Here is a 27712-nt window from a genome sequence, read left to right as displayed (position 1 = left end):
ATACAGCTTTAGTAGATGATGATGGTCTGATACAGCTTTAGTCGATGATGATTGTCTGATACAGCTTTAGTAGATGATGATGGTCTGATACAGCTTTAGTAGATGATGATGGTCTGATACAGCTTTAGTAGTAGATGGTCTGATACAGCTTTAGTAGATGATGATGGTCTGATACAGCTTTAGTAGATGATGATGGTCTGATACAGCTTTAGTAGTTGATGATGGTCTGATACAGCTTTAATGGATGATGATGGTTTGTCCAGAACATACTGTATGCTGCCTCTAATTCTCCCATCTCTCTGGCGCTATAGTTTCCAGGATAAGGGCTACTTGTTATTGCTAGGTTAGGGTAAGGTTAAGGTAGGGTCAGGGGTTAGAGGTCAGAGGCAGTGGTTGATGGTGGTGTTCCAGGGTGTCTGGCGTAGCAGACAGTCTGTGGTGCTGTCAGCCAGTTTGGCGTGGCATGAGAAAGCAGCGAGGTGAGCGTTTCTGGGTAGACCTGAGCGGTACAGACAGTACGGGGGAGCTGGGTCTGGGTGGGAGCAGTGAGGGCCGGGTCCCCGCGGGGAGCTGTGAGAGGGAGGGGCCTGTAGGAGGTGTGGCTGCAGGCTTGGAGGATGTCTGGGACCGCCCCCCTGAAGACACAGAGCACTGAAGCCTGGAGCCTTCTTCCCCTGCAGGGCCGAGAGGAGGGGAGGCAGGGGGGAGTAGCGCCGGGGGCAAGGGTAGGGTCTGGCCGGCATGGGGGAGAAGGGGGAGGTCTTGCAGCAGAGGGGAAGACAACAGGAGTGCAGGCTGGTGTCAGGGCAGGAGAAGGAGGAGAGGGTGAAGGGGTGAGAGGTCGGAGGACAGGAGAGAGGGACAAGGCTCTTCAGAGGAGAAGTGCAGTTGCCTAGAGACCCACAGCTACCTCCTGATGAAACAACAGAAGGGGTTTAAAAACAAGATCAATAACTGTAACTAATAACTAATAGTAGTAACTAGTAATCAAAAACTATTCTTAGATTAATAACCAAAAACACACCTAGATTATTAACCATAATAAGAGTTAGATTAACAACCAAAAACACACTTAGATTAACTTCACTAGGGTAGGTGGCAGCATTGGGAATTTTGGATGAAAGCATGCCCAAATTAAACTGCCTGCTACTCAGCCATAAAAGCTAGAATATGCATATAATTAGTAGTATTGGATAGAAAACACTCTGAAATTTCTAAAACAGTTTGAATGATGTCTGTGAGTAAAACATAACTCATATGGCAGGCGAAAACCTGAGAAAAAATCCAACCGGGGAGTGGGAAATCTGAGGTTTGTAGTTTTTCAAATCTTTGCCTATCAAATACACAGTGTCTATGGGGTCATATTGCACTTCCTACGGCTTCCACTAGATGTCAACAGTCTTTAGAACCTTGTTTGAGGCTTCTACTGTGAAGTGGGGGCGAATGAGAGGGGAATGAGTTAGAGGTCTGCCAGGGAGCCACGAGCTGGTCACGCGCGTTCACGTGACAGCTTGCGTTCCATTGCAATTCTACAGACAAAGGAATTCTCCGGTTGAAACATTATTGAAGATTTATGTTAAAAAGATCCTAAAGATTGTTTCTATACATCGTTTGACATGTTTCTACGGACTGTAACGGGAACTGTTTGACTTTTCGTCTGCACCTAGTGTTCACGCCTCATGAATTTTGATTACTGGGCTTAACACGCGAACAAAAAGGAGGTATTTGGACATACATGATGGACATTATCGAACAAAACAAACATTTTTTGTGGAACTGGGATTCCTGGGAGCGCATTCTGATGAAGATCATCACAGGTAAGTGAATATTTATAATGCTATTTCTGACTTCTGTTGACTACACAACATGGAGGATATCTGTTTGGATTGTGTTGGTCTCTAAGCGCTGTACTCAGATTATTGCATGGTGTGCTTTTTCTGTAAAGTTTTTATGAAATCTGACACAGCGGTTGCATTAACCTCTTGACGCTAGGGGTCAGATTTTTTATTTCTTCAATTAACCTGTTTGGGCTGCAGGGGCAGTATTGAGTAGCCGGATAAAAAGTGCCCATTTCAAACGGCCTCGTACTCAATTCTTGCTCGTACAATATGCATATTATTATTACTATTGGATAGAAAACACTCTCTAGTTTCTAAAACCATTTGAATTATGTCTGTGAGTAAAACAGAACTCATTTTGCAGCAAACTTCCTGACAGGAAGTGGAAAATCTGAAATCGATGCTCTCTTCTAGGGGCTGCCTATTAAAGTCCTTGATATTTATTAGTTTAGATGCACTTCATACGTCTTCCACTAGCTGTCGACAAGGAGTGAGAGAAGAAATGGAGTATGTAACTTGATCTGGGCTTGCATAATAGCTCTTGGCATGACGTGTCACCAGTTTCCTGTTTTCTGGAGAGCGCGCGAAGGGACCTGGATTTGCCTTCTGTACAGCTGTCGTTATAGACGACTAATATCTCCGGCTTGATTTTATTTGATACATGTGACAATATCATCGTAAAGTATGTTTTTTCAATATAGTTTCATTAGATTATTGACATTTTTTCGGGACGTTAGGCGTGTTGCGTTGTGTGCCTTTGTTCAGGAAGGAGAGCTTAGCGCCACTTTGCTAGCTTTCCATGCTAATTGACTGGAGAACAGGACGTTCTAAATCCAAACAACGATTGTTCCCGACAAAGGACCCCTTGTACAACATTCTGATGGAAGATCAGCAAAAGTAGGACCCATTTTATGATGTTATTTCATATATCTGTCGTACATGTGAACTAGTCGTTTGCGGCCAGGTTTTGGGTACTCTCTCGCCATAACGTAAACTGCATATCGTAATGAAGTTATTTTTAGAATTCTAACACGGCGATTGCATTAAGAACTAGTGTATCTATCATTTCCTATACAACATGTATTTTTTAGTTATGTTTATGAATAGTAATTTGGTCAGAATAGTTGAGTGTCAGAAAAAGTGTCAGAAAAATATCCGGACGTTGTGGGAAAAAGATGCAACGTTAGCACAATGTATAATCACTGATTTCAGCTCTAAATATGCACATTTTCGAACAAAACATAAGTGTATGTATAACCTGATGTTATAGGACTGTCATCTGATGAAGTTTATCAAGGTTAGTCAAAAATTATATATCTTGCTGGTTTATTCGCTATCGCTAACGTGCCTATTGCTATCGCTAACGTGCCTTGATGAATGAATGCGGTAGTGTGGTAGGCTATTGTAGTAAGCTAATAAAATGCTATATTGTGTTTTCGCTGTAAAACATTTTAAAAATCGGAAATGTTGGCTGGATTCACAAGATGTGTACCTTTCATTTGCTGTATTGGACTTGTTAATGTGTGAAAGTTAAATATTTCTAAAAAATGTATTTTGAATTTCGCGCCCTGCACTTGAAGTGGCTGTTGTCATATTGTGGCCGGCCTCGGGCTTGCAGCCAGAAGAAGTTAACGTTCCCAAGGTAAACGGACATTTTCTCTGGCCCAGATTGTAGAATATGCATATAATTTACAGATTAAGAGAGAAAACACTCAAGTTTCCAAAACTGTCAACATATTGTCTGTGAGTATAACAAAATGTATTCTGCAGACGAAAACCTGAGAAAATATAACCTGGAAGTGATTTTTTATTTTATTTTTTAATCTGTGTTTCCTGGACCGTCTTTCTTCCATTTAAAGGGGTATCAACCATATTCCTTTTCCAATGGCTTCCTCAGGCTGTGACCAGGCTTTAGACATAGTTTCAGGCTTTTATTTTGAACAATGAACGAGATGTTTCAAAACTAGCCAGGTGTCCTCCGAATAGTTCCTGCGTGCGCGAGAGGAGCTCTCCATTTTCTGTTTGTCTCTTAATGAATAGGTTATGGTCCGGTTGAAATATTATCGATTATGTTTGTTAAAAACAACCTGAGGATTGATTATAAAAAAAAATTCACAGGTTTCTACGACCATTACGGATACTTTTTGGAATTTGTCGAACGGAACAAGGCTTTGGTTTTCTAAAAATAACGCGCAACCCAAATGGCATTTTTTTTTGATAAAAGTTTATCGATTAAAAAAAATAACATTTGTTGTGTAACTGGGAGTCTCGTGAGTGCAAACATCCAAAGATTATCTAAGGTAAGCGATTCATTTTATTGCTTTTCTGACTTTCGTGACCAAGCTAACAAAGCTAATGTAAGGCTAACTGTTCTAGGATTGATTGCTACACTCACAAAAGCTTGGATTTCTTTCGCTGTAAAGTATATTTTCAAAATCTGACACGATAGGTGGATTAACAACAAGCTAAGCTGTGTTTTGGTATATTTCACTGTGATTGCATGATTATAAATATTTTTAGTAATATTTTTGCATTTGGCGCCCTGCAATTCTAGCGGTTGTTTAGGAAAATGTAGCGCAGAGAAGTTAAGGAGAAGTGGATCTAAAATTCCATGCATAACAGTTGTATCTTTTATCAATGTTTATTATGAGTATTTCTGTAAATTGATGTGGCTCTCTGCAAAATCACCGGATGTTTTGGAACTACTGAACATAACGCGCCAATGTAAACTGAGATTTTTGGATATAAATATGAACTTTATCGAACAAAACATACATGTATTGTGTAACATGAAGTCCTATGAGTGCCATCTGATGAAGATCATCAAAGGTTAGTGATTCATTTTATCTATATTTTTGCTTTTTGTGACCCCTCTCTGGCTGGATAAATGGCTGTGTTTTCCTGTGACTTGGCTCTGACCTAACATAATCGTTTGGTGTGCTTTCGTCGTAAAGCCTTTTTGAAAATGACACTGTGGCTGGATTTACAACAAGTGTATCTTTAAAATGGTGTAAAATACTTGTATATTTGAGGAATTTTAATTTTGGGATTTCTGTTGTTTTGAATTTGGCGCCCTGCAGTTTCACTGGCTGTTGACGAGGTGGGACACATACCCTAGTGAGGTTAACAACTATAACTATAGATAGATTAACAACAATATCTAGAGGTAGATTAACATCTATAACTAGAGTTAGATTAACAACCATAATTATAGTTAGATTAGCAACCATAACTAGAGTTAGATTAGCAACCATAACTAGAGTTAGATTAACAACCATAACTAGAGTTAGATTAACAACCATAATTAGAGTTAGATTAACAACCATAATTATAGTTAGAGTAACAACCATAACTAGAGTTAGATTAACAACCATAACTAGAGTTAGATTAACAACCATAACTAGAGTTAGATTAACAACCATAACTAGAGTTATACAATGTAAATGTCTGTGATTTGAATTAACAGAATTGTTCTTAGTTTTACTTTTGTAATAATGAGTGTCGGAATTGGTCTGTGTGTGTCTGTCAGTAGCCATTCACCTTGTAGCTGTAGAGTAAATGGTTTGAACTCCAGACTGAGGGGACTTCTCCAGGGATGGTACTCCATGAGGCCGTCCAACACACCCCTACACAGAGAGAGCGTTCACAAGTGTTAAAATAGTCAACTCTATAGAGAATATGGTGTAGACACTTTATAGCTGTGTTTGTTTACCTGTTCCGTCCTGGGTCTCTGAAGCCCTTAGCAAATGGGTTCCTGTCAATCTTCAATTTGGTGATCTGACAGCACAAACAACAAATCAGGACAGAGGGTTAGGAATACGACCTACATGGTTTAGTAGGAGCAATGGTTTCCAAAGTCACAGCTTTGCCTAGAAGGCCAGCATCCCGGAGTCGCCTCTTCACTGTTGACATTGAGACTGGTGTCTTGCGGGTACTATTTAATGAAGCTGCCAGTTGAGGACTTGTGAGGCGCCTGCTTCTCAAACTAGACACTCTAATGTACTTGTCCACCTGCTCAGTTGTACACCGGGGCCTCTCACTCCTCTTTCTATTCTGGTTAGAGCCAGTTTGCGTTGTTCTGTGAAGGGAGTAGTACACAGCGTTGTACAAGATATTCAGTTTCTTTCCAAGAAAGTGTTTTGTTTCTGGCCATTTTGAGCCTGTCATCGAATCCAGATTTGCTGATGCTCCAGATACTCAACTAGTCTAAAGAAGGCCAGTTTTATTGCTTCTTTAATCAGCACAACAGTTTTCAGCTAACATAATTGCAAAAGTGTTTTCTAATGATCAATTGATCAAAAGCTAATTTGATGTTATTTTAATGGACAAAAAGTGTGCTTTTATTTAAAAACAAGTACATTTCTAAGTGACCCCAAACTTTTGAACAGTAGTGTAAGTGAAACCCAAATCAATGTGTTCTCATCATATTTGTTCCTCTTCGATGGTCCAACGTCCCTGTCTGTTGTTCGGTGCTTTCCCGGGTAAGGGGGCAGTAGCTCTTCGATGGTCCAACGTCCCTGTCTGTTGTTCGGTGCTTTCCCGGGTAAGGGGGCAGTAGCTCTTCGATGGTCCAACGTCCCTGTCTGTTGTTCGGTGCTTTCCCGGGTAAGGGGGCAGTAGCTCTTCGATGGTCCAACGTCCCTGTCTGCTGTTCGGTGCTTTCCCGGGTAAGGGGGCAGTAGCTCTTCGATGGTCCAACGTCCCTGTCTGTTGTTCGGTGTTTCCCGGGTAAGGGGGCAGTAGCTCTTCGATGGTCCAACGTCCCTGTCTGCTGTTCGGTGCTTTCCCGGGTAAGGGGGCAGTAGCTCTTCGATGGTCCAACGTCCCTGTCTGTTCGGTGCTTTCCCGGGTAAGGGGGCAGTAGCTCTTCGATGGTCCAACGTCCCTGTCTGTTGTTCGGTGCTTTCCCGGGTAAGGGGGCAGTAGCTCTTCGATGGTCCAACGTCCCTGTCTGCTGTTCGGTGCTTTCCCGGGTAAGGGGCAGTAGCTCTTCGATGGTCCAACGTCCCTGTCTGCTGTTCGGTGCTTTCCCGGGTAAGGGGGCAGTAGCTCTTCGATGGTCCAACGTCCCTGTCTGTTCGGTGCTTTCCCGGGTAAGGGGGCAGTAGCTCTTCGATGGTCCAACGTCCCTGTCTGCTGTTCGGTGCTTTCCCGGGTAAGGGGGCAGTAGCTATTCGATGGTCCAACGTCCCTGTCTGCTGTTCGGTGCTTTCCCAGGTTAAGGGGCAGTAGCTCTTCGATGGTCCAACGTCCCTGTCTGTTGTTTGGTGCTTTCCCAGGTAAGGGGCAGTAGCTCTTCGGCTGCATCAGATTTACAACTGTCAATGTCCATGCTAGCTGGGCTAATAACAAATATAGAATTACTGATGCTAGCATTGGATGTTCTCGTGGAAGCAGAACAACTTGTGTCGTCGACAGGTGCAGGTGTAGTACTGCTGGCAGTAGCAGTACTACCAGTAGAGCTGGTATTTGTCTCTATGGATGCAGGCCTTACTTTTTTTAACCATTTATCAATTTTCGAGCAGCAGCTACATATGGATCTTTAGTGGAATTCCCGCGAGAGAGTAACGGTTAATGTGATTGGATGTTGAGAAATCTGTGAATGTATTGTAATGTTTTAAAATTGTATAAACTGCCTTAATTTTGCTGGACCCCAGGAAGAGTAGCGGGGATCCATAACAAATACAAATACAAATTTGACATTGTGTTGTTATTTCGCTGAACACTAGATGGTTTCATTCGATTTTTGGCAGTGAAACGAGGCTACTCAGGTGAGAAAAAACTAATGTATAGCCCCGTGGAAAAATCTAAATGGAGTATTTGAAAATGTGAATCACATTTTTATTTGGCGTACCCCCGACGGCATCGTACCCGTACCCCAGTTTGGGAAAAGACGGTTTAGTAGGAACTATGGTTTCCCAAGTCACAGCTTGTCATAGTGACCCCTGTAGCAGGGGTCAGGGCCATGAACAATATGAACTACAGTACCAGTCAAAAGTTTGGACACACCTACTCATTCAAGGGTTTTTCTTTATTTTTAATATTTTCTACATTCTCTAATACTTGTGAAGACATCAGAACTATGAAATAACACATTTGAAACCATGTAGTAACCAAAAGATGGTTAAACAAATCCAAATCTATTTTATATTTGAGATTCTTCAAAGTAACCACCCTTTGCCTTGATGACAGCTCAAAATCAAATCAAAATCAAATCAAATTTATTTGTCACATACACATGGTTAGCAGATGTTAATGTTCACATACACATGGTTAGCAGATGTTAATGCGAGTGTAGCGAAATGCTTGTGCTTCTAGTTCCGACAATGCAGTAATAACCAACAAGTAATCTAACCTAACAATTCCACAACTACTACCTTATACACACAAGTGTAAAGGGATAAAGAATATGTACATAAAGATATATGAATGAGTGATGGTACAGAACGGCATAGGCAAGATGCAGTAGATGGTATAGAGTACAGTATATGCATATGAGATGAGTAATGTAGGGTATGTAAACATAAAGTGGCATAGTTTAAAGTGGCTAGTGATGCATGTATTACATAAAGATGGCAAGATGCAGTAGATGGTATAGAGTACAGTATATACATATGAGATGGGTAATGTAGGGTTTGTAAACATTATATTAAGTGGCATTGTTTAAAGTGGCTAGTGATACATTTTTACATAATTTCCATCAATTCCCTTTATTAAAGTGGCTGGAGTTGAGTCAGTATGTTGGCAGCGGCCACTAAATGTTAGTGATGGCTGTTTAACAGTCTGATGGCCTTGAGATAGAAGCTGTTTTTCAGTCTCTCGGTTCTAGCTTTGATGCACCTGTACTGACCTCGCCTTCTGGATGATAGCGGGGTGAACAGACAGTGGCTCGGATGGTTGTTGTCCTTGATGATCTTTATGGCCTTCCTGTGACATCGGGTGGTGTAGGTGTCCTGGAGGGCAGGTAGTTTGCCCCAGGTGATGCGTTGTGCAGACCTCACTACCCTCTGGAGAGCCTTACGGTTGTAGGCGGAGCGGTTGCCGTACCAGGCGGTGATACAGCCCGACAGGATGCTCTCGATTGTGCATCTGTAGAAGTTTGTGAGTGCTTTTGGTGACAAGCCGAATATCTTCATTCTCCTGAGGTTGAAGAGGCGCTGCTGCACCTTCTTCACAACGCTGTCTGTGTGGGTGGACCATTTCAGTTTGTCCGTGATGTGTACACAGAGGAACTTTCCACCTTCTCCACTACTGTCCCGTCGATGTGGATAAGGGGGTGCTCCCTCTGCTGTTTCCTGAAGTCCAAATTCATCTCCTTTGTTTTGTTGACGTTGAGTGTGAGGTTATTTTCCTGACACCACACTCCGAGGGCCCTCACCTCCTCCCTGTAGGCCGTCTCGTCGTTGTTGGTAATCAAGCCTACCACTGTAGTGTCGTCCGCAAACTTGGTGATTGAGTTGGAGGCGTGCATGGCCACGCAGTCGTGGGTGAACAGGGAGTACAGGAGAGGGCTCAGAACGCTACCTTGTTGTTACCTACCCTCACCACCTGGGGGCGGCCCGTCAGGAAGTCCAGGACCCAGTTGCACAGGGCGGGGTCGAGACCCAGGGTCTCGAGCTTGATGACGAGTTTGGAGGGTACTATGGTGTTAAATGCTGAACTGTAGTCAATGAACAGCATTCTGACGTAGGTATTCCTCTTGTCCAGATGGGTTAGGGCAGTGTGCAGTGTGGTTGCGATTGCGTCGTCTGTGGACCTATTGGGGCGGTAAGCAAATTGGAGTGGGTCTAGGGTGTCAGGTAGGGTGGAGGTGATATGGTCCTTGACTAGTCTCTCAAAGCACTTCATGATGACGGAAGTGAGTGCTACGGGGCGGTAGTCATTTAGCTCAGTTACCTTAGCTTTCTTGGGAACAGGAACAATGGTGGCCCTCTTGAAGCATGTGGGAACAGCAGACTGGGATAAGGATTGATTGAATATGTCCTTAAACACACCAGCCAGCTGGTCTGCGCATGCTCTGAGGACGCGGCTGGGAATGCCGTCTGGGCCTGCAGCCTTGCGAGGGTTAACACGTTTAAATGTTTTACTCACCTCGGCTGCAGTGAAGGAGAGCCCGCAGGTTTTGGTAGCGGGCCGTGTCAGTGGCACTGTATTGTCCTCAAAGCGAGCAAAGAAGTTGTTTAGTCTGTCTGGGAGCAAGACATCCTGGTCCGCGACGGTGCTGGTTTTCTTTTTGTAATCCGTGATTGACTGTAGACCTTGCCACATACCTCTTGTGTCTGAGTCGTTGAATTGCGACTCTACTTTGTCTCTATACTGGCACTTAGCTTGTTTGATTGCCTTGCGGAGGGAATAGCTACACTGTTTGTATTCGGTCATGTTTCCGGTCACCTTGCCCTGGTTAAAAGCAGTGGTTCGCGCTTTCAGTTTCACGCGAATGCTGCCATCAATCCATGGTTTCTGGTTTGGGAATGTTTTAATCGTTGCTGTGGGTACGACATCGTCAATGCACTTTCTAAGAAGACCGAAGACCGCTTCGTTTGCCCCTTTTACGGCGTCGTTGTTTAGGGTCGCCGGCTGGGATCAGATCCATTGTACTGGGTGGAAGGCAAAACACAGGATCCGCTTCGGGAAAGTCATATTCCTGGTCGTAATGATGGTGAGTTGACGTTGCTCTTATATTCAGTAGTTCCTCCCGACTGCATGTCGGGACCTAAGATTACCTGGGGTACCAATGTAAGAAATAACACATAAAAAAATTCTAGTTTCCTAGGAACACGAAGCGAGGCGGCCATCTCTGTTGGCGCCGGAAGTAGAACATTTTTGCACACTCTTGGCATTCTCTCAACCAGGTTCATGAGGTTGTCACCTGGAATGCATTTCAATTAACAGGTGCATTTTGTAAAAGTACATTTGTGGAATTTCTTTCCTTCTTAATGCGTTTGAGCCAATCAGTTGTGTTGTGACAAGGCAGGGGTGGTATAACAGTGAGTTACCGCTGCTCTAATATCCAAAAGTTCTTCCCGGCTTAAAGTAATAATTCAACAACGTTCTGGGCTAATAATGTGAGGAGAAAATACTGCAGAGTTACCTAGGAGACAGAAACAGAGCGGCCATGACTAACATCTTCAGCTTGACGATAGATGATAGTAGTAATGTAAATACAGGAACGATAGTAGTAATGTAGCTACAGTGATGTGATGATAGTAGTAATGTGATGATAGTAGTAATGTAGCTACAGTGATGTGATGATAGTAGTAATGTAGCTACAGTGATGTGATGATAGTAGTTATGTAGCTACAGTGATGATAGTAGTAATGTAGCTACAGTGATTTGATGATAGAAGTAATCTAGCTACAGTGATGTGATGATAGTAGTAATGTAGCTACAGTGATGTGATGATAGTAGTAATGTAGCTACAGTAATGATAGTAGTAATGTAGCTACAGTAATGATAGTAGTAATGTAGCTACAGTGATGTGATGATAGTAGTAATGTAGCTACAGTGATGTGATGATAGTAGTAATGTAGCTACAGTAATGATAGTAGTAATGTAGCTACAGTAATGATAGTAGTAATGTAGCTACAGTAATGATAGTAGTAATGTAGTTACAGTGATGTGATGATAGTAGTAATGTAGCTACAGTAATGATAGTAGTAATGTAGCTACAGTAATGATAGTAGTAATGTAGCTACAGTAATGATAGTAGTAATGTAGTTACAGTGATGTGATGATAGTAGTAATGTAGCTACAGTAATGATAGTGGTAATGTAGTTACAGTGATGTGATGATAGCAGTAATGTAGTTACAGTGATGTGATGATAGTAGTAATGTAGCTACAGTGATGTGATGATAGTAGTAATGTAGTTACAGTGATGTGATGATAGTAGTAATGTAGCTACAGTAATGATAGTGGTAATGTAGTTACAGTGATGTGATGATAGCAGTAATGTAGTTACAGTGATGTGATGATAGTAGTAATGTAGCTACAGTGATGTGATGATAGTAGTAATGTAGTTACAGTGATGTGATGATAGTAGTAATGTAGTTACAGTGATGTGATGATAGTAGTAATGTAGCTACAGTAATGATAGTAGTAATGTAGCTACAGTGATGTGATGATAGTAGTAATGTAGTTACAGTGATGTGATGATAGTAGTAATGTAGTTACAGTGATGTGATGATAGTAGTAATGTAGTTACAGTAATGATAGTAGTAATGTAGTTACAGTGATGTGATGATAGTAGTAATGTAGCTACAGTAATGATAGTAGTAATGTAGTTACAGTGATGTGATGATAGTAGTAATGTAGCTACAGTAATGATAGTAGTAATGTAGTTACAGTGATGTGATGATAGCAGTAATGTAGTTACAGTGATGTGATGATAGTAGTAATGTAGCTACAGTGATGTGATGATAGCAGTAATGTAGTTACAGTGATTTGATGATAGAGTAATGTAGCTACAGTAATGATAGTAGTAATGTAGCTACAGTAATGATAGTAGTAATGTAGTTACAGTGATTTGATGATAGTAGTAATGTAGCTACAGTAATGATAGTAGTAATGTAGCTACAGTAATGATAGTAGTAATGTAGCTACAGTGATGTGATGATAGTAGTAATGTAGCTACAGTAATGATAGTAGTAATGTAGCTACAGTAATGATAGTAGTAATGTAGTTACAGTGATGTGATGATAGTAGTAATGTAGCTACAGTAATGATAGTAGTAATGTAGTTACAGTGATGTGATGATAGTAGTAATGTAGCTACAGTAATGATAGCAGTAATGTAGCTACAGTAATGATAGTAGTAATGTAGCTACAGTAATGATAGTAGTAATGTAGTTACAGTGATGTGATGATAGTAGTAATGTAGCTACAGTAATGATAGTGGTAATGTAGTTACAGTGATGTGATGATAGCAGTAATGTAGTTACAGTGATGTGATGATAGTAGTAATGTAGTTACAGTGATGTGATGATAGCAGTAATGTAGTTACAGTGATGTGATGATAGTAGTAATGTAGTTACAGTGATGTGATGATAGCAGTAATGTAGTTACAGTGATGTGATGATAGTAGTAATGTAGCTACAGTAATGATAGTGGTAATGTAGTTACAGTGATGTGATGATAGCAGTAATGTAGTTACAGTGATGTGATGATAGTAGTTATGTAGCTACAGTGATGTGATGATAGTAGTAATGTAGTTACAGTGATGTGATGATAGAGTAATGTAGCTACAGTAATGATAGTAGTAATGTAGCTACAGTAATGATAGTAGTAATGTAGCTACAGTGATGTGATGATAGTAGTAATGTAGCTACAGTAATGATAGTAGTAATGTAGCTACAGTAATGATAGTAGTAATGTAGTTACAGTGATGTGATGATAGTAGTAATGTAGCTACAGTAATGATAGCAGTAATGTAGCTACAGTAATGATAGTAGTAATGTAGCTACAGTAATGATAGTAGTAATGTAGCTACAGTAATGATAGTAGTAATGTAGCTACAGTAATGATAGTAGTAATGTAGCTACAGTGATGTGATGATAGAAGTAATGTAGCTACAGTAATGATAGTGGTAATGTAGCTACAGTGATGTGATGATAGAAGTAATGTAGCTACAGTAATGTAGTTACAGTGATGTGATGATAGAAGTAATGTAGCTACAGTAATGATAGTAGTAATGTAGCTACAGTGATGTGATGATAGTAGTAATGTAGCTACAGTAATGATAGTAGTAATGTAGCTACAGTGATGTGATGATAGAAGTAATGTAGCTACAGTGATGTGATGATAGTAGTAATGTAGCTACAGTAATGATAGTAGTAATGTAGCTACAGTGATGTGATGATAGAAGTAATGTAGCTACAGTAATGAATTTACAGTGATGTGATGATAGAAGTAATGTAGCTACAGTAATGTAGTTACAGTGATGTGATGATAGAAGTAATGTAGCTACAGTAATGTTGTTACAGTGATGTGATGATAGTGTTTCTGTCCTGAACAGATGGTGTGTGTTTCTCTATATTACTATGCAGCAAAAGTGAGGTGGACCCTGATGAAGAGAGCTGCTCCCACGAGAGTCTTCTGTTACTGCAGGGACCACAGGCAACACCACGGTCACATGGACACACACATGGACACACACATGGACACACACATGGACACACACATGGACACACACATGGACACACACACACACACACACACACACACACACACACACACACACACACACACACACACACACACACACACACACACACACGAAGCCAGTCCTCCATATTAATTCTACTGAGTTTCTAGTTCAGACCACAGTGAAGCCATAGTTCCTGATCCATTATACTGAGTATCTAGTTCAGACCATAGTTCCTGATCCATTATACTGAGTATCTAGTCCAGACCATAGTTCCTGATCCATTATACTGAGTATCTAGTCCAGACCATAGTTCCTGATCCATTATACTGAGTATCTAGTCCAGACCATAGTTCCTGATCCATTATACTGAGTATCTAGTTCAGACCATAGTTCCTGATCCATTATACTGAGTATCTAGTCCAGACCATAGTTCCTGATCCATTATACTGAGTATCTAGTTCAGACCATAGTTCCTGATCCATTATACTGAGTATCTAGTCCAGACCATAGTTCCTGATCCATTATACTGAGTATCTAGTCCAGACCATAGTTCCTGATCCATTATACTGAGTATCTAGTTCAGACCACAGTGAAGCCATAGTTCCTGATCCATTATACTGAGTATCTAGTTCAGACCACAGTGAAGCCATAGTTCCTGATCCATTATACTGAGTATCTAGTTCAGACCACAGTGAAGCCATAGTTCCTGATCCATTATACTGAGTATCTAGTTCAGACCACAGTGAAGCCATAGTTCCTGATCCATTATACTGAGTATCTAGTTCAGACCACAGTGAAGCCATAGTTCCTGATCCATTATACTGAGTATCTAGTTCAGACCACAGTGAAGCCATAGTTCCTGATCCATTATACTGAGTATCTAGTTCAGACCACAGTGAAGCCATAGTTCCTGATCCATTATACTGAGTATCTAGTCCAGACCATAGTTCCTGATCCATTATACTGAGTATCTAGTCCAGACCATAGTTCCTGATCCATTATACTGAGTATCTAGTCCAGACCATAGTTCCTGATCCATTATACTGAGTATCTAGTCCAGACCATAGTTCCTGATCCATTATACTGAGTATCTAGTTCAGACCATAGTTCCTGATCCATTATACTGAGTATCTAGTCCAGACCATAGTTCCTGATCCATTATACTGAGTATCTAGTCCAGACCATAGTTCCTGATCCATTATACTGAGTATCTAGTCCAGACCATAGTTCCTGATCCATTATACTGAGTATCTAGTCCAGACCATAGTTCCTGATCCATTATACTGAGTATCTAGTCCAGACCATAGTTCCTGATCCATTATACTGAGTATCTAGTTCAGACCATAGTTCCTGATCCATTATACTGAGTATCTAGTCCAGACCATAGTTCCTGATCCATTATACTGAGTATCTAGTCCAGACCATAGTTCCTGATCCATTATACTGAGTATCTAGTTCAGACCACAGTGAAACCTGTTAGTTCTGACTGGCTGAGAGAAAGTACCTATTGGTTCTGACTGGCTGAGAGAAAGTACCTATTGGTTCTGATAGGCTGAGAGAAAGTACCTATTGGTTCAGACTGGCTGAGAGAAAGTACCTATTGGTTCTGATAGGCTGAGAGAAAGTACCTATTGGTTCTGACTGGCTGAGAGAAAGTACCTATTGGTTCTGACTGGCTGAGAGAAAGTACCTATTGGTTCTGATAGGCTGAGAGAAAGTACCTATTGGTTCTGACTGGCTGAGAGAAAATACCTATTGGTTCTGACTGGCTGAGAGAAAGTACCTATTGGTTCTGACTGGCTGAGAGAAAGTACCTATTGGTTCTGATTGGCTGAGAGAAAGTACCTATTGGTTCTGACTGGCTGAGAGAAAATACCTATTGGTTCTGACTGGCTGAGAGAAAATACCTATTGGTTCTGACTGGCTGAGAGAAAGTACCTATTGGTTCTGACTGGCTGAGAGAAAATACCTGTTGGTTCTGATAGGCTGTCACGGTGGTGAACTCTGTCTCTGGGAAGGAGAAGCTGGCCATACCCTCAGTGGCCAGCGAGGGGATCTTTGATAGGTCCAGCCGGGGGTCGTGGCGGATCACATGGACGCGAGGCTTGTACTTATGCATTGACTGTAGAATAATCTGAACCAACAGAGTAATTTAGAGAACGAAGTCAATGTGATGTCCATCAGCACAACATAGATGTTACATGCATTTTGGCCATGTATGTTGTGTTTTGGCGGTTTCTAAACTTCGTGCAAGATTATATAGCAACCAGCTGCCTTTAAAGATACGCCAACTTCACAACAGGTCTACCAATAACAACCACCAAATCCCAGACAAACATACCGGACACCATCACCGTGCAGTAGCCATTTTAACTTTCATCGTGATCTTTTTTCTAACAAAACATTTCTCATCTCAGATAGTTCGAAGCCTCTTTCAGTAAATTGTTTATTCTTGAACCATAAAATACAGTGATAGAATAGAATTAAGCAATAAGGAGGTGTGGTATATGGCCGATATACCACGGCTAAGGGCTGTTCTTATGTACAACGCAATGCGGAGTACAGCCTGCATAAAACCCTTAGCCGTGGTATATTGTCCATGTACCCCCAACCCCAGAGGAGCCTTATGTAATTATAAATTGTTATAAGACTTGTTTACTGTCCTAATAATGTTGGTAACCAGTTTATAATGTTGGTGACCAGTTTATAATGTTGGTGACCAGTTTATAATGTTGGTGACCAGTTTATAATGTTGGTGACCAGTTTATAATGTTGGTAACCAGTTTACAATGTTGGTGACCAGTTTATAATGTTGGTAACCAGTTTACAATGTTGGTGACCAGTTTATAATGTTGGTAACCAGTTTACAATGTTGGTGACCAGTTTATAATGTTGGTAACCAGATTATAATGTTGGTGACCAGTTTATAATGTTGGTGACCAGTTTATAATGTTGGTAACCAGTTTACAATGTTGGTGACCAGTTTATAATGTTGGTAACCAGTTTACAATGTTGGTGACCAGTTTATAATGTTGGTAACCAGTTTACAATGTTGGTGACCAGTTTATAATGTTGGTAACCAGTTTATAATGTTGGTGACCAGTTTATAATGTTGGTAACCAGTTTACAATGTTGGTGACCAGTTTATAATGTTGGTAACCAGTTTACAATGTTGGTGACCAGTTTATAATGTTGGTAACCAGATTATAATGTTGGTGACCAGTTTATAATGTTGGTAACCAGTTTATAATGTTGGTAACCAGTTTATAATGTTGGTAACCGGTTTATAATGTTGGTAACCAGTTTATAATGTTGGTAACCAGTTTATAATGTTGGTGACCAGTTTATAATGTTGGTAACCAGTTTATAATGTTGGTAACCAGTTTATAATGTTGGTGACCAGTTTATAATATAATGACTCGTTTACTGTTCTAATAATGTTGGTAACCAGTTTATAATGTTGGTGACCAGTTTATAATGTTGGTGACCAGTTTATAATGTTGGTAACCAGTTTATAATGTTGGTAACCCGTTTATAATGTTGTTAACCAGTTTATAATGTTGGTAACCAGTTTATAATGTTGGTGACCAGTTTATAATGTTGGTAACCAGTTTATAATGATGGTAACCAGTTTATAATGTTGGTAACCAGTTTATAATGTTGGTAACCAGTTTATAATGTTGGTAACCAGTTTATAATGTTGGTGACCAGTTTATAATGTTGGTAACCAGTTTATAATATAATGACTTGTTTGATAAACCATGGCTTCCAGCCAATCAGCATCCAGTACCTACACTTCCCGGATTATAAAAGTAGTTTTAAACCTGGTAGTTTGGATCCTGGATGCTGATTGGCTAAAACAGCATTCTAGCCATGTTTAATAAAGTCCTATAGATTAGCAGTCAGATAGTAGAACACAGATGATTAAATGATTGTAGATCAGAAAGAGAGATGTGACTTACGTGTCCCTTGTCCTCCATCTCGTTGTTGGTCAGTTTGACCCGATCGAAGCTGATCACCTGACGCATCCACGTCTCGCCCACGCACGGGGAGTCCGGGTGCATGTACAAGCGTGGCGCAATGCAGGAGTGGTCCGTGTTTCCTGCCACCATCCACTGAGAGCTGTGGTACACATACCTAAATAAAACAGAACATCACATCATCAGAATATCACATACCTAAATATAACAGAACATCACAACAGAACATCAGAATATCACATACCTAAATATAACAGAACATCACATCATCAGAATATCACATACCTAAATATAACAGAACATCAGAATATCAGAACATCACATCATCAGAATATCACATACCTAAATATAACAGAACATCACATCATCAGAATATCACATACCTAAATATAACAGAACATCAGAATATCAGAACATCACATCATCAGAATATCACATACCTAAATATAACAGAACATCACATCATCAGAATATCACATACCTAAATATAACAGAACATCAGAATATCAGAACATCACATACCTAAATATAACAGAACATCACATCATCAGAATATCACATACCTAAATATAACAGAACATCACATCATCAGAATATCAGAATATCACATACCTAAATATAACAGAACATCACATCATCAGAATATCAGAACATCACATACCTAAATAAAACAGAACATCAGAATATCACATACCTAAATAAAACAGAACATCAGAATATCAGAACATCACATACCTAAATAAAACAGAACATCAGAATATCACATACCTAAATAAAACAGAACATCAGAATATCAGAATATCACATACCTAAATATAACAGAACATCACAACAGAACATCAGAATATCACATACCTAAATAAAACAGAACATCAGAATATCAGAACATCACATACCTAAATAAAACAGAACATCAGAATATCACATACCTAAATAAAACAGAACATCAGAATATCACATACCTAAATATAACAGAACATCAGAATATCAGAATATCACATACCTAAATATAACAGAACATCAGAACAGAACATTAGAACAGAACATCAGAACAGAACATCAGAATATCACATACCTAAATAAAACAGAACATCACAACAGAACATCAGAATATCACATACCTAAATAAAACAGAACATCAAAATATCACATACCTAAATAAAACAGAACATCAGAACATCACATACCTAAATAGAACAGAACATCAGAATATCACATACCTAAATATAACAGAACATCAGAACAGAACATCACATACCTAAATAAAACAGAACATCAGAATATCACATACCTAAATATAACAGAACATCAGAAGAGAACATCAGAATATCACATACCTAAATATAACAGAACATCAGAACAGAACATCACATACCTAAATAAAACAGAACATCAGAATATCACATACCTAAATATAACAGAACATCAGAAGAGAACATCAGAATATCACATACCTAAATAAAACAGAACATCAGAACATCAGAACAGAACATCACAACAGAACATCAGAATATCACAAACCTAAATATAACAGAACATCAGAATATCACATACCTAAATATAACAGAACATCACAACAGAACATCAGAATATCACATACCTAAATAAAACAGAACATCACAACAGAACATAAGAATATCACATACCTAAATAAAACAGAACATCACAACAGAACATCAGAATATCACATACCTAAATATAACAGAACATCACAACAGAACATCAGAACATCACATACCTAAATAAAACAGAACATCACAACAGAACATCAGAATATCACATACCTAAATATAACAGAACATCACATCATCAGAATATCACATACCTAAATAAAACAGAACATCACATCATCAGAATATCACATACCTAAATATAACAGAACATCACATCATCAGAATATCACATACCTAAATAAAACAGAACATCACAACAGAACATCAGAATATCACATACCTAAATAAAACAGAACATCACAACAGAACATCAGAACATCACATACCTAAATATAACAGAACATCACAACAGAACATCAGAATATCACATACCTAAATAAAACAGAACATCACAACAGAACATTAGAACAGAACATCAGAATAGAACATCAGAACATCAGAACAGAACATCAGAACAGAACATCAGAACAGAACATCAGAACAGAACATCACAACAGAACATCAGAACAGAACATTAGAACAGAACAGCAGAACATCAGAATAGAATATCAGAACAGAACATCAGAACAGAACATCAGAACAGAACATCAGAACATCAGAACATCAGAACATCAGAACATCACATACCTAAATATAACAGAACATCACAACAGAACATCAGAATATCACATACCTAAATAAAACAGAACATCACAACAGAACATCAGAATATCACATACCTAAATATAACAGAACATCATAACAGAACATCAGAATATCACATACCTAAATATAACAGAACATCACAACAGAACATCAGAATATCACATACCTAAATAAAACAGAACATCACAACAGAACATTAGAACAGAACATCAGAACAGAACATCAGAACATCGGAACAGAACATCAGAATATCAGAACAGAACATCAGAACAGAACATCAGAACAGAACATCAGAACAGAACATCAGAACAAAACATCAGAACAGAACATCAGCACATCAGAACAGAACATCAGAACAGAACATCAGAACAGAACATCAGAACAGAACATCACAACAGAACATTAGAACAGAACATCAGCACATCAGAACAGAACATCAGAATAGAATATCAGAACAGAACATCAGAACAGAATATCAGAACAGAACATCAGAACATCAGAACAGAACATCAGAACAGAATATCAGAACAGAATATCAGAACAGAACATCAGATCATCAGAACAGAACATCAGAACAGAACATCAGAACAGAACATCAGAACAGAACATCAGAACATCAGAACAGAACATCAGAACAGAACATCAGAACAGAACATCAGAACAGAACATCAGAACAGAACATCAGAACAGAACATCAGAACAGAACATCAGATCAGAACATCAGAACATCAGAACAGAACATCAGAGCAGAACATCAGAACAGAACATTAGAACATCAGAACAGAACATCAGAACAGAACATTAGAACAGAACATCAGAACAGAACATCAGAACAGAACATCAGAACAGAACATCAGAACAGAACATCAGAATAGAATATCTTTGACTTTATTGTCCACCCAGAGTTGACAAGTTGGCTTCACTAACAACAGGTGAAAAGACTAATAATGAGTTGTGACCACATAGTTCTCCTCTTACAAAGCTTTGCCATGAAGTAACTGACTTTCCAAGTAAAACATTTTTGTGACTATATTTAGACTATAGAGGCCTAGCTCTATTTGATATACCCCTCCACCCTCCAGTGGTGCGTATTCATGGATGCTAAGGAAAGCCAGGCTTCCCACAGAAATTACCAAGAAAAAGGGGAAAAAACATACATTATTTTATATCTTTCGTGTCTCTGTGTTTCATAATGTTCCTTTCATTCGCCAGAGGCTGAATGTATCTCACTGGAGAAAGCATCCGAGTGAGCGAAACAGCGCCCCTCTGTCTCTCTATGTGTAGGTCATCTGTCTGATCCTGTCTGGTCAAAAAGAGCATGACATTGTTGCAAGGGAAGCCAGCAATCATTTGGCCTTCCTTGATGAAAAAAGTATACAAAAATAGGCAATGAGCTTTGAGCTAAGATGAGTGAACTCAACACCAAAAAAAGCGTTAAGGGAAGCCAGTTTGGAATTTCACATCACATCAAAAGCCAAACCTCATTGACAGAAAAAAACTAGAATTGTTGCATCTCGTTGTGTTGTTATCCTCTGGTGGCTAGCTAGCTAAAATGGTCCCTTTCCTAAATTAGCCATGGATGGAGATAGGGATTTGGACTTGTGGTTTTACTTAATTCTCCTTCCTGGCCAATGATTAAAAAGGCGATTCTGATTGTGCCTCTGGCCTGAGAGGCTGGAAGTTCAATATGTAGATAGACATAGTTAACTAGTTGGCTAATCGTTGCCCATGAAAGGAAGTTAGGCTAGCAAGCATTTTAGTCAAGTAGGCTAGGACAACAACAACTCAAAGGGTTTATGACAGAGTAATAGACCGTTTCATCAACATGAAAGAGAGGAGGAGGGCATTGGTGTTTCTCTACAAGTAGGGTGAGTCAACATGGTGTTATACTTAAACACACACACAGCAAGCAGCACCATGGACATAGTATTGAGCTGACATTGATTTCTAAATAGTTTTTTGGAATCTTGTAGTTGGCGCTGTATTAGACTAAGCAGAGGTGCTTAGATGATGTTGATGTGGTTCTGTAGTAGTGGAGGCAGCTCCTGTTTATGTTCCACTTGTGGTAACTCGTTCCAAATCAATAGTTGTTTAGTAGTTTAAACATGTTAGAAATATGACCATGCTACCGGTCATGTAACTGTTACATGCTATATGCTTTGTGGACTCCACCGGACACATCTTGACCATGCTACCGGTCATGTAACTGTTACATGCTATATGCTTTGTGGACTCCACCGGACACATCTTGACCATGCTACCGGTCATTTAACTGTTACATGCTATATGCTTTGTGGACTCCACCGGACACATCTTGACCATGCTACCGGTCATGTAACTGTTACATGCTATATGCTTTGTGGACTCCACCGGACACATCTTGACCATGCTACCGGTCATGTAACTGTTACATGCTATATGCTTTGTGGACTCCACCGGACACATCTTGACCATGCTACCGGTCATGTAACTGTTACATGCTATATGCTTTGTGGACTCCACCGGACACATCTTGCTCTCAGGTTTTGTAATAAAACAAAGGTGTGGTGGATTTTATTCTGCCATTGTGTCTTCTAAATATGGTATTGGAACTGAATTTTTTTAATTTTCCTGGATATAGTATGCTTACTTACTTACTTACTTTATTGTGTATTTCATATTTCTAATTCTTAACTTTCTTTATTATTTTTTATTTAAATACATTTTTATTCTTTATTGCATTGATGGGTTTTGAGTTTGCAAGAATGGCATTTCACTGTACTTGTGCACGTGACATTAAAAGCTGAAACGTATTGTCTCGGCCTCAGGCCTATCACCGTAGCAAGGCATACGAACTAACAGGTTATAGAGGCATACGAACTAACAGGTTATAGAGGCATACGAACTAACAGGTTATAGAGGCATACGAACTAACAGGTTATAGAGGCATACGAACTAACAGGTTATAGAGTCATACGAACTAACAGGTTATAGAGGCATACAAACTAACAGGTTATAGAGGCATATGAACTAACAGGTTATAGAGGCATATGAACTAACAGGTTATAGAGTCATATGAACTAACAGGTTATAGAGTCATACGAACTAACAGGTTATAGAGGCATATGAACTAACAGGTTATAGAGACATATGAACTAACAGGTTATAGAGACATATGAACTAACAGGTTATAGAGCAAACAACGCATTTATCACAACACATTGGTTGTAATATGACTTTTTTCCCCCTAGCTTGGCTTCCCGGGTGATTTTACCCAAGCACCGCTACTGTCACCCTGTGCTCGTTAAATGTGTGTATATTGGGTAAAATGTTTGATTTACAGTACAAAAATATAGTAGAATTTGCAGCTTCATTCAGAGAAATGTGGAAAGAAAGAAAAGACCGACTGGTGCAATAATGCGCTGGTTTTAAAGTACGTTTCTAAAATAGGAGACCATTTCCTTTCGTGCAATTTACAATTGTAGGCTACATATACGTTGAGATTCTACCTGTATCGTTTGGAGTCGACGGGCAAAACGTCCATGGCGATGTAGTACTGCTGGCACGGGTCCAAGTTACGCACCTTTACGCGCAAGGACGGGAACATCCTCCTGTAGAAAACACACACAAAGAGTTTAAAGTAGGATAAATGAGCTACAATGATCATCATATAATAGCGTATTTAATTCAATACATAATGTTATTAAATATCAACTAGTGTGGAGAAGTAATAAAACTAACAGAGATCAGTGTTTTGATGCGTCAGTTAGATTCGTTGGAAATGTAACACCATTGAAAGAGAAGCTGCGGGCCCCAGTCAAGGTGAAGCTCTGAGACCTCGAAGCCGTTCTGCCGAGATTTATTACTCGTCTCATAAAAAGCACTATCAAATGTTTTAAAAGAACTTTGCAGCAACAGAGATAATAGACTTTATAACAAGTCATGAAATGTTTAGCCTATATAGAATAACATGTGCTTTTATGAAAATGTTATGAAAATGTTAAAGAATATGCAAAGAGATTAAAATGACAAAATTACCCCAAAATGTAATTACAAAATAACAGAGCTCCAATTCCTGAGGAATAAAGCATGTACATTGTTAATTATATGATAAGAGTCAAAGAATATAAAGTTATAGAAATACTATGAAAAAATACAACCCTAAAATACTATGAAAAAAAATCCAGCGGCCTTTATAAAATGATAAAAAGCATCCCCATTTAGTTTTTACGGGGTAGTGCTGACCCTGTAAAATAAATACTCGACAAGCCCTTTCGCCTTTTCCCCCTCCTTCACAAACTGCTGTTGTTGCTTTAACTGTGCAAAAACGTTTTTTCTAGTGGTGAAATCAAATAAACATTCAATAGTTCAACGGCTGCAGTAAATTGTACATTTCATTTGGCTGTCATCTTATACAACGAAAACACAATTTGCTAACTGTAGATACAGCCTACATAAGGATTTCGTACACATCAATCGAATAATAGGCTTTAGGCCTGTATAATAAACTATAGGCCTGTATAATAAACTATAGGTCTGTATAATAAACTATAGACCTGTATAATAAACTATAGGTCTGTATAATAAACTATAGGCCTGTATAATAAACTATAGGCCTGTATAATAAACTATAGACCTGTATAATAAACTATAGGCCTGTATAATAAACTATAGACCTGTATAATAAACTATAGGCCTGTATAATAAACTATAGGCCTGTATAATAAACTATAGTCCTGTATAATAGACTATAGGCCTGTATAATAAACTATAGGTCTGTATAATAAACTATAGACCTGTATAATAAACAATAGGCCTGTATAATAAACTATAGGCCTGTATAATAAACTATAGGCCTGTATAATAGACTATAGGCCTGTATAATAAACTATAGGTCTGTATAATAAACTATAGGCCTGTATAATAAACTATAGGCCTGTATAATAAACTATAGACCTGTATAATAAACTATAGACCTGTATAATAAACTATAGGCCTGTATAATAAACTATAGGCCTGTATAATAAACTATAGGCCTGTATAATAAACTATAGGCCTGTATAATAAACTATAGGCCTGTATAATAAACTATAGGTCTGTATAATAAACTATAGGTCTGTATAATAAACTATAGGTCTGTATAATAGACTATAGGCCTGTATAATAAACTATAGGTCTGTATAATAAACTATAGGTCTGTATAATAGACTATAGGCCTGTATAATAAACTATAGGCCTGTATAATAAACTATAGGCCTGTATAATAAACTATAGGCCTGTATAATAGACTATAGTCCTGTATAATAGACTATAGGCCTGTATAATAAACTATAGGCCTGTATAATAAACTATAGGCCTGTATAATAAACTATAGGCCTGTATAATAAACTATAGGCCTGTATAATAGACTATAGTCCTGTATAATAGACTATAGGCCTGTATAATAAACTATAGGCCTGTATAATAAACTATAGGCCTGTATAATAAACTATAGACCTGTATAATAGACTCTAGGCCTGTATAATAAACTATAGGCCTGTATAATAAACTATAGTCCTGTATAATAGACTATAGGCCTGTATAATAAACTATAGGTCTGTATAATAAACTATAGGCCTGTATAATAAACTATAGTCCTGTATAATAAACTATAGGTCTGTATAATAGACTATAGGCCTGTATAATAGACTATAGGCCTGTATAATAGGCTTTAGGCCTGTATAATAAACTATAGGCCTGTATAGAAAATATGTTTTTGCAAGTGCAACATCAGTGACTTGTTGTAAAACGATTGTACGCCAATACGATTGTACGGCCCTCTTTCCTAACCAATGTGTATTATCCTCATACTGTAAATCAGATTAATTAACAGTTTGATTAGTGTGTAGTCCATCGTGTAGTGTCTTGGCTACTGTGTGTTAGTGTGTAAAGGTCTGAGTTTTACCTAGTTTAGCTAGCTTGTGTAAAGGTCTGAGTTTTACCTAGTTTAACTAGCTTGTGTAAAGGTCTGAGTTTTACCTAGTTTAGCTAGCTTGTGTAAAGGTCTGTAATTTGACAGTTTGGTAGGCGTGTGAAAGGGTCAGTTTTACCTGCCCGCTTTGGTAATAATCATCTCTGTCCCGATCTCATGGAACCTGGTCCACAGATCCGACCCCTGGAGCTCCACCCGGACCTCTCTCTCATCTCTACCCGGGTTAGAGTCAATATCTCCCGGTCTTCTCCTTTCTTCTCGCCCCGGCTCAGAGTCGCACTCTCCCAGCCTTCTTGGCGTGTTACCAGCCTTCCTCCTCTGGTCGTTTGGGTCATCTTTTTGAGTAAAGGAACAGTTTCAGACATTCTATATTGTTGATAAATTAGAAGTGTTGCATCGTGAACATGCGGAATGCTGCTGGCTTGATTCCATTTAAGTGTAAAGCTTTCAGCTGTTTCCTTTAATTAAAACACATCAGTTTGACAAACCATTGACGTGAAAAACGCTAGGAATGTGTCATCAATAGTCCTACAAACTCAAAACAAAGCCACAAAACAAGTTGCTGTTTTCTATTTTACTACTTGGACAGTGTACTGTTTTTCTTTTTACATTTTTATATTTATTTTTTCTTTCTTATAAAATATATGACTTTTTATTCAAGTTAGACGCAGAAGAGTGCGTGTGTAAACCAGTGAGATGCGCGGGTTAAAGTTGACCGACCGTGTTCGTTTGTCTCCTGTCGAACGGAGCTTGTCTCTGTCTCTGTGTCTCCCGGTGAGCTCGAGTCCTTCCCGTTCTCCTTCTTCATCCTCTTTATCGTTTTACCGACCAGCGCTTCCACCGAGAAAGCGTGGGCTCGTGAGCTCAGACCCTGCATCCTGGCGCGAGGCGGTTAGTCTTCTCTGGGGTCCTGAAGGCTGCACTCTTGTCGCGCGCTGTTCCGTTTTTTCCGCTTCACCCAGGGCCTCTGCGAGCCCCCGGTCTGTCTGTCTGTCTTCTGTTCATGTGGCTACGCGACGCAGCTAATTGACCCGGTGAGTTCCCATGGCTCCATGGCGCGCGCACTGTGCATCTAAATCCTTGTTAACGGCCCCGCGGTTTCCGCTTCCCTCTCTCCTCCCTTTCCTCCTTTTCACGCTCCTCTGTTGCTCTCCTCGCTTTCCTTCTCTCTCTCTCTCTCTCTCTCTCTCTCTCTCTCTCTCTCTCTCTCTCTCTCTCTCTCTCTCTCTCTCTCTCTCTCTCTCTCTCTCTCTCTCTCTCTCTCTCTCTCTCTCTCTCTCTCTCTCTCTCTCTCTCTCTCTCTCTCTCTCTCTCTCTCTCTCTCTCTCTCTCTCTCTCTCTCTCTCTCTCTCTCTCTCTCTCTCTCTCTCTCTCTCTCTCTCTCTCTCTCTCTCTCTCTCTCTCTCTCTCTCTCTCTCTCTCTCTCTCTCTCTCTCTCTCTCTCTCTCGGTCTCAAATCAATTCAAGGCGCTTTATTGGCATGG

The 27712-nt window shown here is 39.4% G+C and overlaps 1 protein-coding gene across 1 annotated transcript; it reads right to left on the bottom strand.

Moving 5' to 3' along the window:
• Positions 1-99: 99 nt before the first annotated feature.
• tbx22 (T-box transcription factor 22) lies at positions 100-27224 on the bottom strand. Its single transcript, XM_055887973.1, has 8 exons — positions 26949-27224; positions 26347-26563; positions 23767-23868; positions 17943-18117; positions 15950-16114; positions 5551-5615; positions 5379-5464; positions 100-913 (listed from the first exon to the last, which is right to left on the bottom strand). Exons 1-8 carry the CDS (start codon positions 27103-27105, stop codon positions 381-383), a joined length of 1500 nt encoding a protein of 499 aa, XP_055743948.1. The 5' UTR covers positions 27106-27224; the 3' UTR covers positions 100-380.
• Between the last annotated feature and the right edge of the window lie 488 nt (positions 27225-27712).

The sequence above is a fragment of the Salvelinus fontinalis genome, chromosome 29, assembly GCF_029448725.1.
Source record: "Salvelinus fontinalis isolate EN_2023a chromosome 29, ASM2944872v1, whole genome shotgun sequence".
In the NCBI taxonomy this organism is placed as follows: Eukaryota; Metazoa; Chordata; class Actinopteri; order Salmoniformes; family Salmonidae; genus Salvelinus; species Salvelinus fontinalis.
Note: the sequence above shows the minus strand (reverse complement) of the source record. Positions and strands in the feature narration are given on the sequence as shown.

Bases quoted from the DNA above. Each gene is read 5' to 3' on its own strand.
- tbx22 (XM_055887973.1), bottom strand. From the start codon at position 27,105: ATGCAGGGTCTGAGCTCACGAGCCCACGCTTTCTCGGTGGAAGCGCTG. The intron at 26,564-26,948 runs GTCGGTCAACTT...TTACTCAAAAAG, and splicing joins ACAGGAGACAAACGAACACG to ATGACCCAAACGACCAGAGG. The intron at 914-5,378 runs GTGAATGGCTAC...TTGTTTCATCAG, and splicing joins ATTTACTCTACAGCTACAAG to GAGGTAGCTGTGGGTCTCTA.